This window comes from Caretta caretta, chromosome 5 (assembly GCF_965140235.1).
Source record: "Caretta caretta isolate rCarCar2 chromosome 5, rCarCar1.hap1, whole genome shotgun sequence".
NCBI lineage: Eukaryota > Metazoa > Chordata > Testudines > Cheloniidae > Caretta > Caretta caretta.
In genome coordinates, this window is record NC_134210.1 from 63,025,347 (window position 1) to 63,040,322 (window position 14,976).

At 39.7% G+C, this 14,976-nt stretch overlaps 1 protein-coding gene across 1 annotated transcript in view; it reads right to left on the reverse strand.

Moving 5' to 3' along the window:
• RIOK2 (RIO kinase 2) overlaps window positions 1-14,976 on the reverse strand; it is a 36,472-nt gene that overhangs the window by 2,018 nt on the left and 19,478 nt on the right. The window contains exons 6-9 of the mRNA XM_048850600.2: window positions 14,539-14,730; window positions 13,859-13,951; window positions 9,460-9,996; window positions 7,985-8,081 (exon numbers count right to left, since the gene is read on the reverse strand). Coding sequence (XP_048706557.2) covers window positions 7,985-8,081; window positions 9,460-9,996; window positions 13,859-13,951; window positions 14,539-14,730 — 919 coding nt within the window. The remainder of the gene's footprint in view (window positions 1-7,984; window positions 8,082-9,459; window positions 9,997-13,858; window positions 13,952-14,538; window positions 14,731-14,976) is intronic.

Genomic DNA, 14,976 nt, shown 5'->3' on the forward strand with positions numbered 1-14,976 from the left:
CTTACATCACTCACTGGTGTGAAAAAGCTACCTAGAAGCAACACAAGTTACAGTGACCTAAGCGCTGTCCACACCATTGCTATGTCAGCGGGAGATGCTCTCCTGCCAACATAGAGCTTCTTCACCAGACATGCTACAGCTGTGCCGACGTAGCACTTCTACTGTAGACTCGACGCAAAACAAAACCCCCACAGCAGCTTAGGAAGTACAGAAGTTGAGGTCCCAAAAGCACCATCAACCAGATTGTGTTGCACATGTGGTATGTTCTGTTCCTGTTAAATGTGTAACTAAATAAATTACTATCTTTATTGTAAAATGTACTCCATAAAATGCACGGAGTGTAAAATGTAGCTAAGTTAGGGTATGTCTACACTACGAAGTTAGGGTATGTCGAATTTATAGAAGTTGGTTTTTTAGAAATCGGTTTTATATATTCGAGTGTGTGTGTCTCCACAGAAAATGCTCTAAGTGCATTAACTCGGCAGAGTGCTTCCACAGTACCGAGGCTAGAGTCGACTTCCGGAGTGTTGCACTGTGGGTGGCTATCCCACAGTTCCCGCAGTCTCCGCTGCCCATTGGAATTCTGGGTTGAGATCCCAATACCTGATGGGGCTAAAACATTGTCGCGGGTGGTTCTGGGTACATATCGTCAGGCCCCCGTTCCCTCCCTCCCTCCGAGAAAGCAAGGGCAGACAATCGTTTCGTGCCTTTTTTCCTGAGTTACCTGTGCAGACGCCATACCACGGCAAGCATGGAGCCCGCTCAGGTAACCGTCACCGTATGTCTCCTGGGTGCTGGCAGACGCGGTACTGCATTGCCACACAGCAGCAGCAACCCATTGCCTTGTGGCAGCAGACGGTGCAATAGGACTGGTAGCTGTCGTCATCGTCATGTCCCAGGTGCTCCTGGTCGCCTGTGTGAGGTCGATCAGGAGCACCTGGGCAGACATGGGCACAGGGACTAAATTTGGAGTGACTTGATCAAGTCATTCTCTTTAGTCCTGCAGTCAGTCCTATTGAACCATCTTATGGTGAGCAGGCAGGTGATACAGATTGCTAGCAGTCCTATTGCATCATCTTCTGCCGGGCAGGCAAGAGATGAGGATGGCTAGCAGTCCTATTGTACCATCTTCTGCCAAGAAGCCATGAGATGTGGATGGCATGCAGTCCTTCTGCACCGTCTGCTGCCAGCCAAAGATGTAAAAGATAGATGGAGTGGATCAAAACAAGAAATAGACCAGATTTGTTTTGTACTCATTTGCAACCCCCCCCCCCCCCCCCCATCTAGGGGACTCATTCCTCTAGGTCACACTGCAGTCACTCACAGAGAAGGTGCAGCGAGGTAAATCTAGCCATGTATCAATCAGAGGCCAGACTAACCTCCTTGTTCCAATAAGAACAATAACTTAGGTGCACCATTTCTTATTGGAACCCTCCATGAAGTCCTGCCTGAAATACTCCTTGATGTAAAGCCACCCCCTTTGTTGATTTTAATTCCCTGTAAGCCGACCCTGTAAGCCATGTCGTCAGTCGCCCCTCCCTGCGTCAGAGCAACGGCAAACAATTGTGCATCTGAGATGAGAGTGCTGTCCAGAGCAGTCACAATGGAGCACTCTGGGATAGCTCCCGGAGGCCAATAACATCGAATTGTGTCCACAGTACCCCAAATTCGAGCCGGCAAGGCCGATTTAAGCGCTAATCCACTTGTCAGGGGTGGAGTAAGGAAATCGATTTTAAGAGCCCTTTAAGTCGAAATAAAGGGCTTCATCGTGTGGACAGGTGCAGGTTTACATCGATTTAACGCTGCTAAATTCGACCTAAAGTCCTAGTGTAGACCAGGGCTTAGTGTTATTGTAACTTTAGGTTTTGCATTTCCTAATTTAGGGCCTTTATGACACTAGAAGAGAGCAATTAATGTTCAAAAGTCAGACCACATTGAGGGTTGAGAGAGAGAGAAAACAGCCTCTATGGATCACTTATTACCTGGCCTGTGACGTGGGTGGGGAATGTCACAGCCTTGTCTTTCATCCCCTTAACATGCAAGCCAGCAGAAATGAGCTAGCACATAGAGAGAAGCAAGCTGCTACTGCTACGACTGGCACAAAATTACTTCCATTGTGATTTTCACAGTACAATCCAAAAATCGAATATAGCTTTTTTATTTAACCAACTATTTTATAAACTGAAAACAGCCTGCAGTTGAAGCCTAACTTTTTTTCAACCTCAGCATTATATAAAAGAATGCAAAGGCTCTTCTATAAAGAAGCTCAACACATGATGGGGAGGGGGGAAAAAACAAAGCATGAAAAATAAAAAGAAACACTCATACTTTCTACCTTCAGAACTGAAACACAAAATTAGTTCGTCCACCTAGCCCAGCATCCTGTCTTTTGACAGTGGCTGGTGCCGGATACTTCAGAGGGAATGAACAGACAAGGGCAATTTATTGAGTGATCCATCCCGTCATTTAGTCCCACCGTCTGGCAGTCAGAGGTTAAGGGACACCCAGGGTTGCATCCCTGCCCATCTATTAGCCATTGATGGACCTATCCTCCATGAACTCATCTAATTTTTAACAGTGTTATATTTTTGGCCTTCAAAACATCCCATGGCAACAAGTCCCACAGGTTTACTGTGTGTTGTGTGAAGTAGTACATCCTTTTATTTGTTTTAAACCTGCTATTAATTTCAATGGGTAACCTCTGGTTCTTGTGTTATTTGAAGGGGTAAATAACGTTTCTTTATTCACTTTCTCCACACCATTCACGATTTTACAGATCTCGATCATATCCCCTTAGTCTCTTTTCTATGCTGAACAGTAAATCTTTAATTTCTCTTCATATGGAAGCTGTTCCAAACCCCAATCATTTTTGTTGACCTTCTCTGTACTTTCCCCCCAATTTTAATACACTTTTTTCAGATGAGGTGACCAGAACTGCAAGCAGTACTCAAGGTATAGGCATACCATCGATTTATATAATGACATGATGATAGTTTCCTGTTTTATTACCTATCCATTCCGAATGGTTCCTAACACTGTTCGCTTTTTTGATTGCTGATGCACATTGAGTGGGTGTTTTCAGAAAATTATCCACAGTGATGCCAAGATTTTTTTCTTGAGTGGTAACAGCTAATTTAGATGCTATCATTGTGCATAGTCCGGATTAGGTTTTCCAATGTGCATTACTTTGCATCTATCACCACAGAATTTCATCTGCCATTCTGATGCCCATGACCCAGTTTTATGCGATCCCTTTGTAACTCTTCATAGTCAGTACGAGAATGATTTGCCAGGGTGGTTGTGTGCAGGACTTGAACTTCAGAAGACACCCCCTTCTCACCCCATGCCTTACATGCTAAGTGACCCTTATTTCCCTGGCTATTTAGGGCACTCCACATTAAGCCTCAAGATGTTGAAAAAAAATTGCAGTTCACTTTCAAAAAATTCTCAATAAAAATAGGGACAAAATTGTTTTTAGTTTGATTTCCCCCCCCCCAAACAATACCATTTAACATTTTGTTACTTGGAGAAATCTGAAAGTAAACTACTCCCCCTTGTGGTTCAAAATAGTACAGGATTTTTCTGGCAACGTACACAAAACAAACAACTAGAGAACTTTTGCAGCATTAACACAAAAAAGGCAGCAAAAGCACAACAAATTTTAAAAAGTGGATTACACACAAAAACTATTTACTGTCATGCACAGACAAACATTTTCCACTGAATATAGAGAGTCTCCTCTTGCAGGTCAAGTCGAAATGAGTAATTACTACTGATGTGAGCTACCCAGGTCCATGGAAAGTATTTTCCTGTTGGTTTATAAGTACCAACATCCAACAAGTGAATTGTAACATCACATTTATTTCTACTGCCTCTTCTCAATACCAGCTTCCTATAGAATTGGTTCTTGGACTAAGCATAATGAAACAGAACAGAAGCTGCAGTTTGTAAATGGAAATACCTGGTCAGATACATTTCTATTACCATATCCAATACTACTGAGATGCTACTTCTTTGAATGTTAACCTTCCACAGTCTCCTCTGACAAACAAAACAGAAAAGATGACAAAGGTCCACCAATTCCTATGATGCAGCAATTGTAAGAAGGTAGTAACGTGGGATATGCAAACCTGACCCTAACAATTCACGCTTAAGTGATTCAGGCAGATGGGAAATGGGGGACCCTACCACCCTCACAGACCCTACTGCCAGGGAAAAAAATCCTTCTCAGACTGAAGTGCATATACTGGCCTACTTGCCCTGAGCAAGTAAATCTCAGTCTTTTCATCATAACCATGCTAAGGGTTGATGACTAGGTTGAGTGCTTTGGACTGAATAGATCAAAGCTTTATTATTTTAAAATTTTGCAAAATCCAGTTTTCCTCTGGTGGCTCATTTTGAATAAATCCTTAGTCAAGTTTGTGAGAGTGCAGTAAGATGCCCACATAGTCTCCATGTCAAAGTAATTAAACGTTTTAGCCTAAAATAGCTGGGATTTTCTATAGCTGATCAATTTAGTATCTCTGTATTGGACATTCTTCAAAATGTGTACATACTATATGCTGTATTGTTTATATATAAATTCCTGATGTTGTATACAAATTACATATAAATAAATAAAGCCTATTTTAACACAGAGCACTCTTACTATTCGATAGATACAACTCATCTGGGCCTGTTGATTTATTAAGAGTTCCTGCTTTTGCAAGCACAATGCTAACGTAATTCCATGAAGATATGTAGCTTATTTGGAAAGCCAGAACCATATTAAGGTTGCTGCTGCTACCAAGTGGTTTTTCAAATCTCAAGTTCTGTATTCGTTTCTTCTGTCTGGATTCAATAGCGCCTCCCTCTTTTTGGAATCCTACCTGCAAGATTGCATTCATTTCTAAGAATTTAGAGATTGTGCCTGTAGTGTTGTCAGCCCATCCCTTTTGCCAAGGGATTCTTGAACTATCACAGGAGTCATAGCTGCCTGTTAGCACAGGGTTCTAATCCTGAAGTTCCTTCTAGCACTGACAATAGGATTTCAATAAAAGGTGACAATTCTTACTCCAGGCAACTATTATGCATATAAAACGATTAAGAATGCATTTTCTTCTAAGTTCTGGAAAATACTTTTTGGCTAGATTTACTCCAATAAACACAGTCAACATACAAAATTAATCATTCATATACACAGATAGATAAAATATAATAAAAAAAATTAAATAAAAACAGGCAAATGTTCTGGAAATAATACAACCACTTGAAGGCACTCTTGTATAAAGCAAGGCTACTCCATAGGAATAAAAGCATCAGTTAATAGGACAAAATCACTATTACAGTGTTCCTCAAACAAGTGAAGTCCTTCATACACAAACTACAATCTAACAAGATTGAAAAAGTCCGCCAAAATAATTATGTCAGTCATATATTGACTGTTAAACAAAACATTCCTCGGATATGTACCCTTATTATGGGATATAAATACTCTGCAACAATCCTCTGGACATTTTGATTCATGACATATGCTATATTTGGGTTAGGGTACATTCCTAAAAGTGTGTAGAGATAATCTATAGAGTTTGTTTCCTATTCCTATTTGCAAATGAAATGGAAACTGAACCATCTCACCTGGTTTGCAAAGGAAAGCATCTACAGCTATAACAGGATTTTAACCCATAGAAAGGTTATCTTACTAGTGAGGTGTATCAGCAGAAATTACCGAATTATTTCTTCATTTGGTAAAGCAGAAGGTATGTTAACTTGTACAGAGTATTAGCCATCCTTTCCTTCAGCGAGCTTTCTAAAATGAGCTTGCATTTATTTAAAGTATGGCAGAAGGAGCCAGCATAAACTATTTTTATTTGAGTAGGGGGTTAAGGTATTAAATACAACTATAAAAATTCTCATTCTTCACAGAGAGTCAAATTTACAGTACTGAAGTAGTTTAATGCCAAAATTTTAGGGAAAGGTGCAAAAGAAATTTCTAGGAAGAGAGGAGGTGGGTAGGACAAATTGCCTCTGGACTTATTTTAAATGTACTTCTCACTTTACATCCCAAACCATTTTTTATTTTTTAAGTTTGTCTAACAATAGAAAGGAACAAACTGATTGCATCTTAGATAGTGGCCTACCAACATATACATTTGTGGCTGCTTACATGTAAAAGAGTTCATATTATTCCTGGGGACAAGCAGAATTCTTCTGTGCCCCATAATTTTGTATTTTCCCGCATAAAATACATTTTGCCCAACAAGTGCTGCAGTTCTGTCTTTTGCCTACCAGAAGCCACTGTGGCACCAGAAAACCCAGTTGCATGAACCCCCCCGCCCTCTCCCCCCAAAAAACCTTTCCCACCCACCTCCAGGTTCACTCCTCCCCCCCCCCTTTAGCTCCTCCGTTACCCCTGACTCCCCCAAGCCTTTGCACTACTTCTGACAGGTGCAGGAAATCCAGTTCTGTATTGTAATTTAAATGAATTACTCAAAGTTCTGCATTAATCTGCCTTATAAGAAATTTGTCAAAACAAAACACCCCACAATCTTTTTTTTTTGGGGAAGGGGGGGGTGGTCTGTATTGTTACAGACAGACTCACTGACATATTCTACAATAAATTACCAAAATAATTGAAACTGGCATGATAATATTGTGTTATTTTGACAAATCAAATAAGCAGACTTGTGCAGAATTTTCAAATATTGTGTGCACAATTTTTAATTTTTTGTTGCAGAATTCCCCCAGGAGTATCATATGCTGGAGTTGAACTTAAGTTGTCGGACATCTAACTGGCAGCTGCAACCAAAGATGAGCACAGCTTGGTGGCAAACAAATCTTTGGGAAGCGTTGGAGATCTAATCATCATTTGGGGGGGGGGGGGGGGGGGAGAGGGAGCGGCGTGGGAGGGGGAGGAGAGGAAGGGGGGTGTTAACATGATTAGTTAAAATGGTATTACCAGCCCTGTTTTCTCCTCCTTCCCCTGGACATCCCAGGAAAGAGCTATTATTCATTCCAGGCGCATATCACACTTGCCCCTTTTAAACTTTTGAATTTAATTAGAAAGTACATAGGGTTCAGGCAGTGCCATTTCATACACAGGCTATAAAACAGCCTGCTGGGAATGGGTGGCAACCTTCACTCCAGAGAGTGTACACACCATCTTTGATGCTCTTGATCTCCACTAGCTGAGATTGCAAATTTAGGAATATGCTGCCAAGACAAAAAATGAAACCAAACCAAACCAAAAACATACACATACACACACAAAAATAAGGCCTATAAGTTTGTTGTCTGGCACAAGTGAACAGACACAATCTAAATATTCTCTCTGCTGAAAAATATATTATGATAGAACAAACAAGCCTACAAGAACATCATGCTTTCTCCCTGGATCACAAGGTTGCTAGAGGCAATTAAAAAAAAAAAAAAAAAAGAGCCTCTAAAGAGCACAATTCCACTTTAAATGGCTGATATGGTTAAAGTTACATCAATCATGTTTTGCAGTGTCTCACAATTGTTCTGGATTTTCTGCCTCCCTCTACAATCAGGAGGATAAAATACTCAGGGCCCTGTGTACTCCACAGCAAATTGCACTTCTATTCTGTGGCAAAGACCGTAAACTTTGCAGTATTCAGGTACAGCAGAAGGAAAGTCTGGACAATTGTATTTAAATTGTAAAAATTGAAAGTTTTACTGAATTAAATAGGAAAACGAATAATGCAACCATTCTAGTATCCCCTATAGTTTTCCCTACACAAAATTAAATATATTTAAGGCTGTGCCACATTTTTGGCTTTCAACAAACCAACATAAAAACTTAGATTCCGGAACACAATTCCATGATCATGGAATCACAGAAGACACCAATATCCGATAACACTAATTTGGACTTACCCACAAGTTAGAGTTGGAAGACAGTTTTAACAGAAAAACATTGGCATCTTACAAGTTTAAAAATCTACAGATGTAAACTAGAAAGCATGTATATATACACATTAGTTACCTGAGGAATTGTTGAACAGCTCCCAAAACTGCCAGTGGAGGTGGTACTTAAGGTTCTCATTCTGTGTTCATTGATGTGAACCATACTTTCTTCGTCTCTACAATATATACATTGGATTTTTATTTCATCTAGCAAAAAGACAGGACAAATATCCTTTGGCTACAATCCACCATATTCTAATAAGTTTTACAGATACAGTCTGAAAATTTCCAACACAATTTAATATTTGCTTAACAAGGAAAATTTACATTTTGCAATATTAACTTGACTTCAACGTGACGGGTGTTTTATATCCTCTAAAGATTTTCAGTTCTGATTTGTAACATTATACAATGACCAAGAACATATTAAATGCCAGAAATGTTCTAAAATACTAAAAGTGACAGTGATATTTTATATTTATGCTCAGTCAATGACCTCCATTTCAAATTTGCTTAGTTTACATGTAAACAAACAAGCCAAATAAAAACCAAACCAAAAACAAGCAGGCTTGCTTCTTGTATCACTGTATTGGGTTTACAATGCCAACAGTACTAAAAACTTGTCTGTCAGCAAAGTAAACTAATATGGCATGTAGCAGAACGACGTTTTCACTACAATGCTACTTTCATTCCATATGTGCCAAAGAAAAAACCCTAACAAACCATGATGGCAACATTTCCTAGCTTAAAAAGTGACATATGCAATATCTGTTTCTAATGTTTCTAATTCCCTCGCTAGTAATGCGCACTACATAAGTTAATTAGGTTGTCCTTATGCCTATGGCATGCTGTCCAGACAAATCATTTCATTCAAAACTGACTGAGTGGGCTGTGGACGGGGAGAGGAAATGGGGCTACTGCTTGGTGTACTTATTCTATTACATGCACCTTTCCGCCCATCTTTTTTTTTGCTGGTATAGAGCCCATGCATCAAAGGCCTAGGATAGAGGTAATTTTGATCTCTAAACTGGACAGGCAAGGAACTGAAAGCCAGAACAACAAATAGCTAAGTTATTATGATTGGATCTCAGGGGATTTGTGCTCCTCAGCTAACTAGAATAATTTCACTTCAAGAAACAGTGTTTACAAACTTCACCATAAAAGTTATTGTGGAGTAGTATTTTAACACAAAACCCTTTTTCATTGGTATAAACAGTTTAAATATTTATCCAATAGAAAAGTGTACACTAGCTATAGAAGGTAAGTGGAACTAACTCAGACACCCAAGTCTAGTTATTACATTTTGTAGCCTGGAGCAAGACAACTGATCTGTCACACTAGAAAACATATAAACGTAATACTAATCAATAGGTTACCTAGCATCTGGTCAAAAGGAAAGTAGCATATGTTCACTCTACGATTAGAAATATATTTTCAATTTAAGCATGGGTGGCTGAACAGCAGTGCATGCTGAACTACCTGAAAGAGGTTCATTTACTGAAAAGAAGAAAAAATAAATGGAAGCCTTCCAAAACAGTCATTATGAATCTATACCTGAAAGGCCTGAATTCTCTGTTTAATGTTGACAAGTCAACCAGATCAGGGCATTCATCTTCATACTCTTGGTCAGCAGGGTCTTCTCCTTGACCTATATGATCTTCAATTTTGGTGGTATTTTCAGTTCTCTTTTCATCCTCAGAAAAATCAATTGCAGAACTCTCTGCATTATTACTGGCTTTCCCTACAATAATTTGCCCTTCAACTTTTTCTAGACCATGGCTGAACTCAGTCATATCTGAACTTTGTTCTTTTTTACTACTGTCAGTAATATCAACTTCTTTACTGCTATTCCTCAAAATTTTAGAGGATTTGCTTTCAGTGTCATCTTCCAATTCATCTGTCAAATTTATTTTGTTTTCTTCAGCTGCAGTATACAAATTTACTTTCCCATCAAAATCGTCTACAAGTTGTGTAAACACTGTTTTATAATCCTCCTCATCAGGACCTGCTGGGTAAAGCAGTTCATCATTCTCCTGCATTTCTTTTGTGTAGCCACTTGCTGCAATCTCTACATCAAGAGAGCACTCTCTCCTAGAGAAAATAAGAAGATTGAAGCATAAATAAATTGTTTCCCCTCAACATATTAAATCAATTTGGTAGTCATTTCTTAAAAAAAAAATTATTAAAGTGCATTATCATTAAACTGCCAGTGTTAAAGGACTAACAAAGGACTACACATGCTCAGTAGAACCTTATATAAGACAGTCTCATTGAACTTAATATGAGTACAATTAACAGAATATGGCTGATAAAAGTACAATGCCATTTGTATAAGAAGTTACCACATGCTCAGATGATTTCAGCATTTACAGCTATATGATTGAACAATGTCCGTACACGTCTACTGAAGTGTAATTATGATTTAACGTTGACTTAAGTGTATTACACTACATTACATAAATCTAGAAGCACTCTAATTTTGCACTTATTGAAAGTTATATATTTTGGTTAAAGTGTGGTTCCCTTTAGAAAAGGGACTGAAAACAGTCTGGTAGGGTTTATTATTTTGATATCTCCCAGATCAAATGTACTCATAAGGGTTTTGTTTTGTCTTTCTAAAAAGGACATGAAACTTGAAAAAGCAAATTTCCATTTGAAAACTTTGGAACTTAGAAAACAACTCTGCCTTGCCAATCAGCAGCAGTACAGAGACCACCAGCTCACACTCATAGCTGTGTTGTTCTAACTGGAATACAAATATACTTTGAAGTAAACAGATATGACTGAGTATAGGCAATGAGCTGAAATGTTAAACAGGTGCCATTTTTATACAGTTTTTCAGAATAGAACTTTCTTTCAGTGGTTTTCATTATCTGAGGCCTGAAAAACTTGTTCTTTAGAAAAGTAGTGACCATGATTTACTAACTTTCTTGAAAAACCTCCATTCCAAATGAATCCACATAAAGGAATGCCCCACAAGTGCAATAATTGGGTTGAGGGGTGAGAAAAATACTGTTCTGTATTATTAAAAAGAAAAGGAGTACTTGTGGCACCTTAGAGACTAACCCATTTATTTGAGCATAAGCTTTTGTGAGCTACAGCTCACTTCATCGGATGCATGCTGTGGAAACTGCAGAAGACATTATATACACAGAGACCATGAAACAATACCTCCTCCCACCCCACTCTCCTGCTGGTAATAGCTTAGCTTATCTAAAGTGATCACTCTCCTTACAATATGTATGATAATCAAGTTGGGCCATTTCCAGCACAAATCCAGGTTCTCACACCCTCCGCCCCCCCCCAAACTCACTCTCCTGCTGGTAATAGCTCATCCAAACTGACCACTCTCCTTACAATGTGCACGATAATCAAGGTGGGCCATTTCCAGCATAAATCCAAGTTTAACCAGAACGTCTGGGGGGTTGGGGGGGGAAGGAGAGGTAGAAAAAAACAAGGGGAAATAGGCTACCTTGCATAATGACTTAGCCACTCCCAGTCTCTATTTAAGCCTAAATTAATAGTATCCAATTTGCAAATGAATTCCAATTCAGCAGTTTCTTGCTGGAGTCTGGATTTGAAGTTTTCTTTGTTGTAAGATAGCGACCTTCATGTCTGTAATTGCGTGACCAGAGAGATTGAAGTGTTCTCCGACTGGTTTATGTTATAATTCTTGACATCTGATTTGTGTCCATTTATTCTTTTACGTAGAGACTGTCCAGTTTGACCAATGTACATGGCAGAGGGACATTGCTGGCACACGATGGCATATATCACATTGGTGGATGTGCAGGTGAACGAGCCTCTGATAGTGTGGCTGATGTTATTAGGCCCGGTGATGGTGTCCCCTGAATAGATATGTGGGCACAGTTGGCAATGGGCTTTGTTGCAAGGATAGGTTCCTGGGTTAGTGGTTCTGTTGTGTGGTATGTGGTTGTTGGCGAGTATTTGCTTCAGATTGGGGGGCTGTCTGTAGGCAAGGACTGGCCTGTCTCCCAAGATTTGTGAGAGTGTTGGGTCATCCTTCAGGATAGGTTGTAGATCCTTAATAATGCGTTGGAGGGGTTTTAGTTGGGGGCTGAAGGTGACGGCTAGTGGCGGTCTGTTATTTTCTTTGTTAGGCCTGTCCTGTAGTAGGTGACTTCTGGGAACTCTTCTGGCTCTTTCAATCTGTTTCTTCACTTACGCAGGTGGGTATTGTAGTTGTAAGAATGCTTGATAGAGATCTTGCAGGTGTTTGTCTCTGTCTGAGGGGTTGGAGCAAATGCGGTTGTATCGCAGAGCTTGGCTGTAGACGATGGATCGTGTGGTGTGGTCAGGGTGAAAGCTGGAGGCATGTAGGTAGGAATAGCGGTCAGTAGGTTTCCGGTATAGGGTGGTGTTTATGTGACCATTGTTTATTAGCACTGTAGTGTCCAGGAAGTGGATCTCTTGTGTGAACTGGACCAGGCTGAGGTTGGTGGTGGGATGGAAATTGTTGAAATCATGGTGGAATTCCTCAAGGGCTTCTTTTCCATGGGTCCAGATGATGAAGATGTCATCAATATAGCGCAAGTAGAGTAGGGGCATTAGGGGACGAGAGCTGAGGAAGCGTTGTTCTAAATCAGCCATAAAAATGTTGGCATACTGTGGGGCCATGCGGGTACCCATAGCAGTGCCGCTGATCTGAAGGTATACATTGTCCCCAAATGTAAAATAGTTATGAGTAAGGACAAAGTCACAAAGTTCAGCCACCAGGTTAGCCGTGACATTATCGGTGATAGTGTTCTTGACGGCTTGTAGTCCATCTTTGTGTGGAATGTTGGTGTAGAGGGCTTCTACATCCATAGTGGCTAGCCACACTATCAGAGGCTCGTTCACCTGCACATCCACCAATGTGATATATGCCATCATGTGCCAGCAATGCCCCTCTGCCATGTACATTGGTCAAACTGGACAGTCTCTACGTAAAAGAATAAATGGACACAAATCAGATGTCAAGAATTATAACATTCATAAACCAGTCAGAGAACACTTCAATCTCTCTGGTCACGCAATTACAGACATAAAGGTCGCTATCTTACAACAAAAAAACTTCAAATCCAGACTCCAGCAAGAAACTGCTGAATTGGAATTCATTTGCAAATTGGATACTATTAATTTAGGCTTAAATAGAGACTGGGAGTGGCTAAGTCATTATGCAAGGTAGCCTATTTCCCCTTGTTTTTTTCTACCTCTCCTTCCCCCCCCCCAACCCCACAGACGTTCTGGTTAAACTTGGATTTATGCTGGAAATGGCCTACCTTGATTATCGTGCACATTGTGGGGAGAGTGGTCGCTTTGGATAGGCTATTACCAGCAGGAGAGTGGGGTGGGAGGAGGTATTGCAGACTAACACGGCTGTTACTCTGAAACCTGTTCTGTATTATTGTGGCATCTTGTGTTTTGGAGCACCATTTGTATCAGGTCCTGGAAAAGCCCTCTTCCCAGCTACAAGAACATAGAATATCAGGGTCGGAAGGGACCTCAGGAGGTCATCTAGTCCAACCCCCTGTTCAAAGCAGGACCAATCCCCAATTAAATCATCCCAGCCAGGGCTTTGTCAAGCCTGACCTTAAAAACTTCTAAGGAAGGAGATTACTGGTTTCCTGATAGTAATAAAATGTAAAATGGGGGTGAAGTTTCAGGATGTTCCCTACACCGATTTTGGTTGGACTGAGCAACGACATTTCTGATATTAAGAATAAAGACAATCCTGTATTAAAATGAAAAGGAAAAACAAGAGACAGATGCAAGGCGGTCCCCCCAGTTCTCCAGCAAAACACTTCATGGAACTCACTAATTGAACAGCGTACAACTGAAAACCAGTTGTGAACATTTTGGCCAACGTTCTCATAGTATAAAACTGGTATAGAAAGCATCCTGTCATCTTTACTGATCAATATAAGACCCCTCATCAAGTTACATTTCTCACCTGATATCCTGGAAGGTTGGGAAAAGTTCACTTTCATAGCTGAAACGCTTCTTAAAAAAGTCTCTAATACATTTAACATCTCTGTCAAAATACCTGGAAAAATAAAGGATTGTTTTGCACAGAATTAAAGTTGAGACCTACAAGCATTTTGGTACACTTCTAAACATCTCAAGTTCTACTTCATATCTGTCACTATCATAGCTTCAATAGCTTCTGTGTATTAATCCTTCCACATAAGTACATCTTAAATTTCTTCTGAATTTTAGAAAATGAGGTATTCTTCCAGCTTTGTCAAACTTCATTTTCTATTAGCCAGATTTGTTCTGGAAAGGAAATCCCTGTTGTCTTTTTTTCCCACTTTACTAAACAGTGATTAAGCTACCAGATAGCTGAAAAGAGAAAACTCAAAGACACAAAAATGAACCATACAGTATCAACTGAAGTTTGACCTGGCTTCCTAAGAATCTCTACAAGAACCAATCATGTATGCACTCTAAATCTTGACATTTATGTCCATGGATAAATAAAACTGAGTATATTTTTGTGGCATTATTTGTTGTACAAGATGCTAGAAGACAGTTAAGAATGGATACATAAGAATGAATAATCAGTGCTAGTAAATTACAATAATCTCAAATGGCCAAACTGATTTTGAAAATGCCGTAAGACTAAATATGTACCATTCAGCATTTGGATGAGATGTTGACACCATCTGTGGGAAATCAATCATGGTAACCTGGTCCTCACTGTCCAATAAGAGATTGAATTCATTGAAATCTCCATGAATCAAACCATGATTGGCAAGTTTTACAATTAGTTCCATTAACACACTGTACACAGATGCAGGATCTTCTATTTGATGCACTTGGCACCTAAAAACATTAAAAAAAAATCTAAACTATTAAGGGTATAAGAAAATGAAAAGTGAAAGCAAAAACCACAACTCCATTACAAAATAAACCCCACCCGTCTCCACATTTGGCACTGTTGTTTGGCTGACTTTTTATGAAACCCAAGAATAACTGATTATGAAAAATAAACTGTTTTTTTCATCCTTTATGGTATTTTCTCCAGAGCAGAATTGCAAAATAATGATGGAGAAGTGTGGTGAAGCTTGT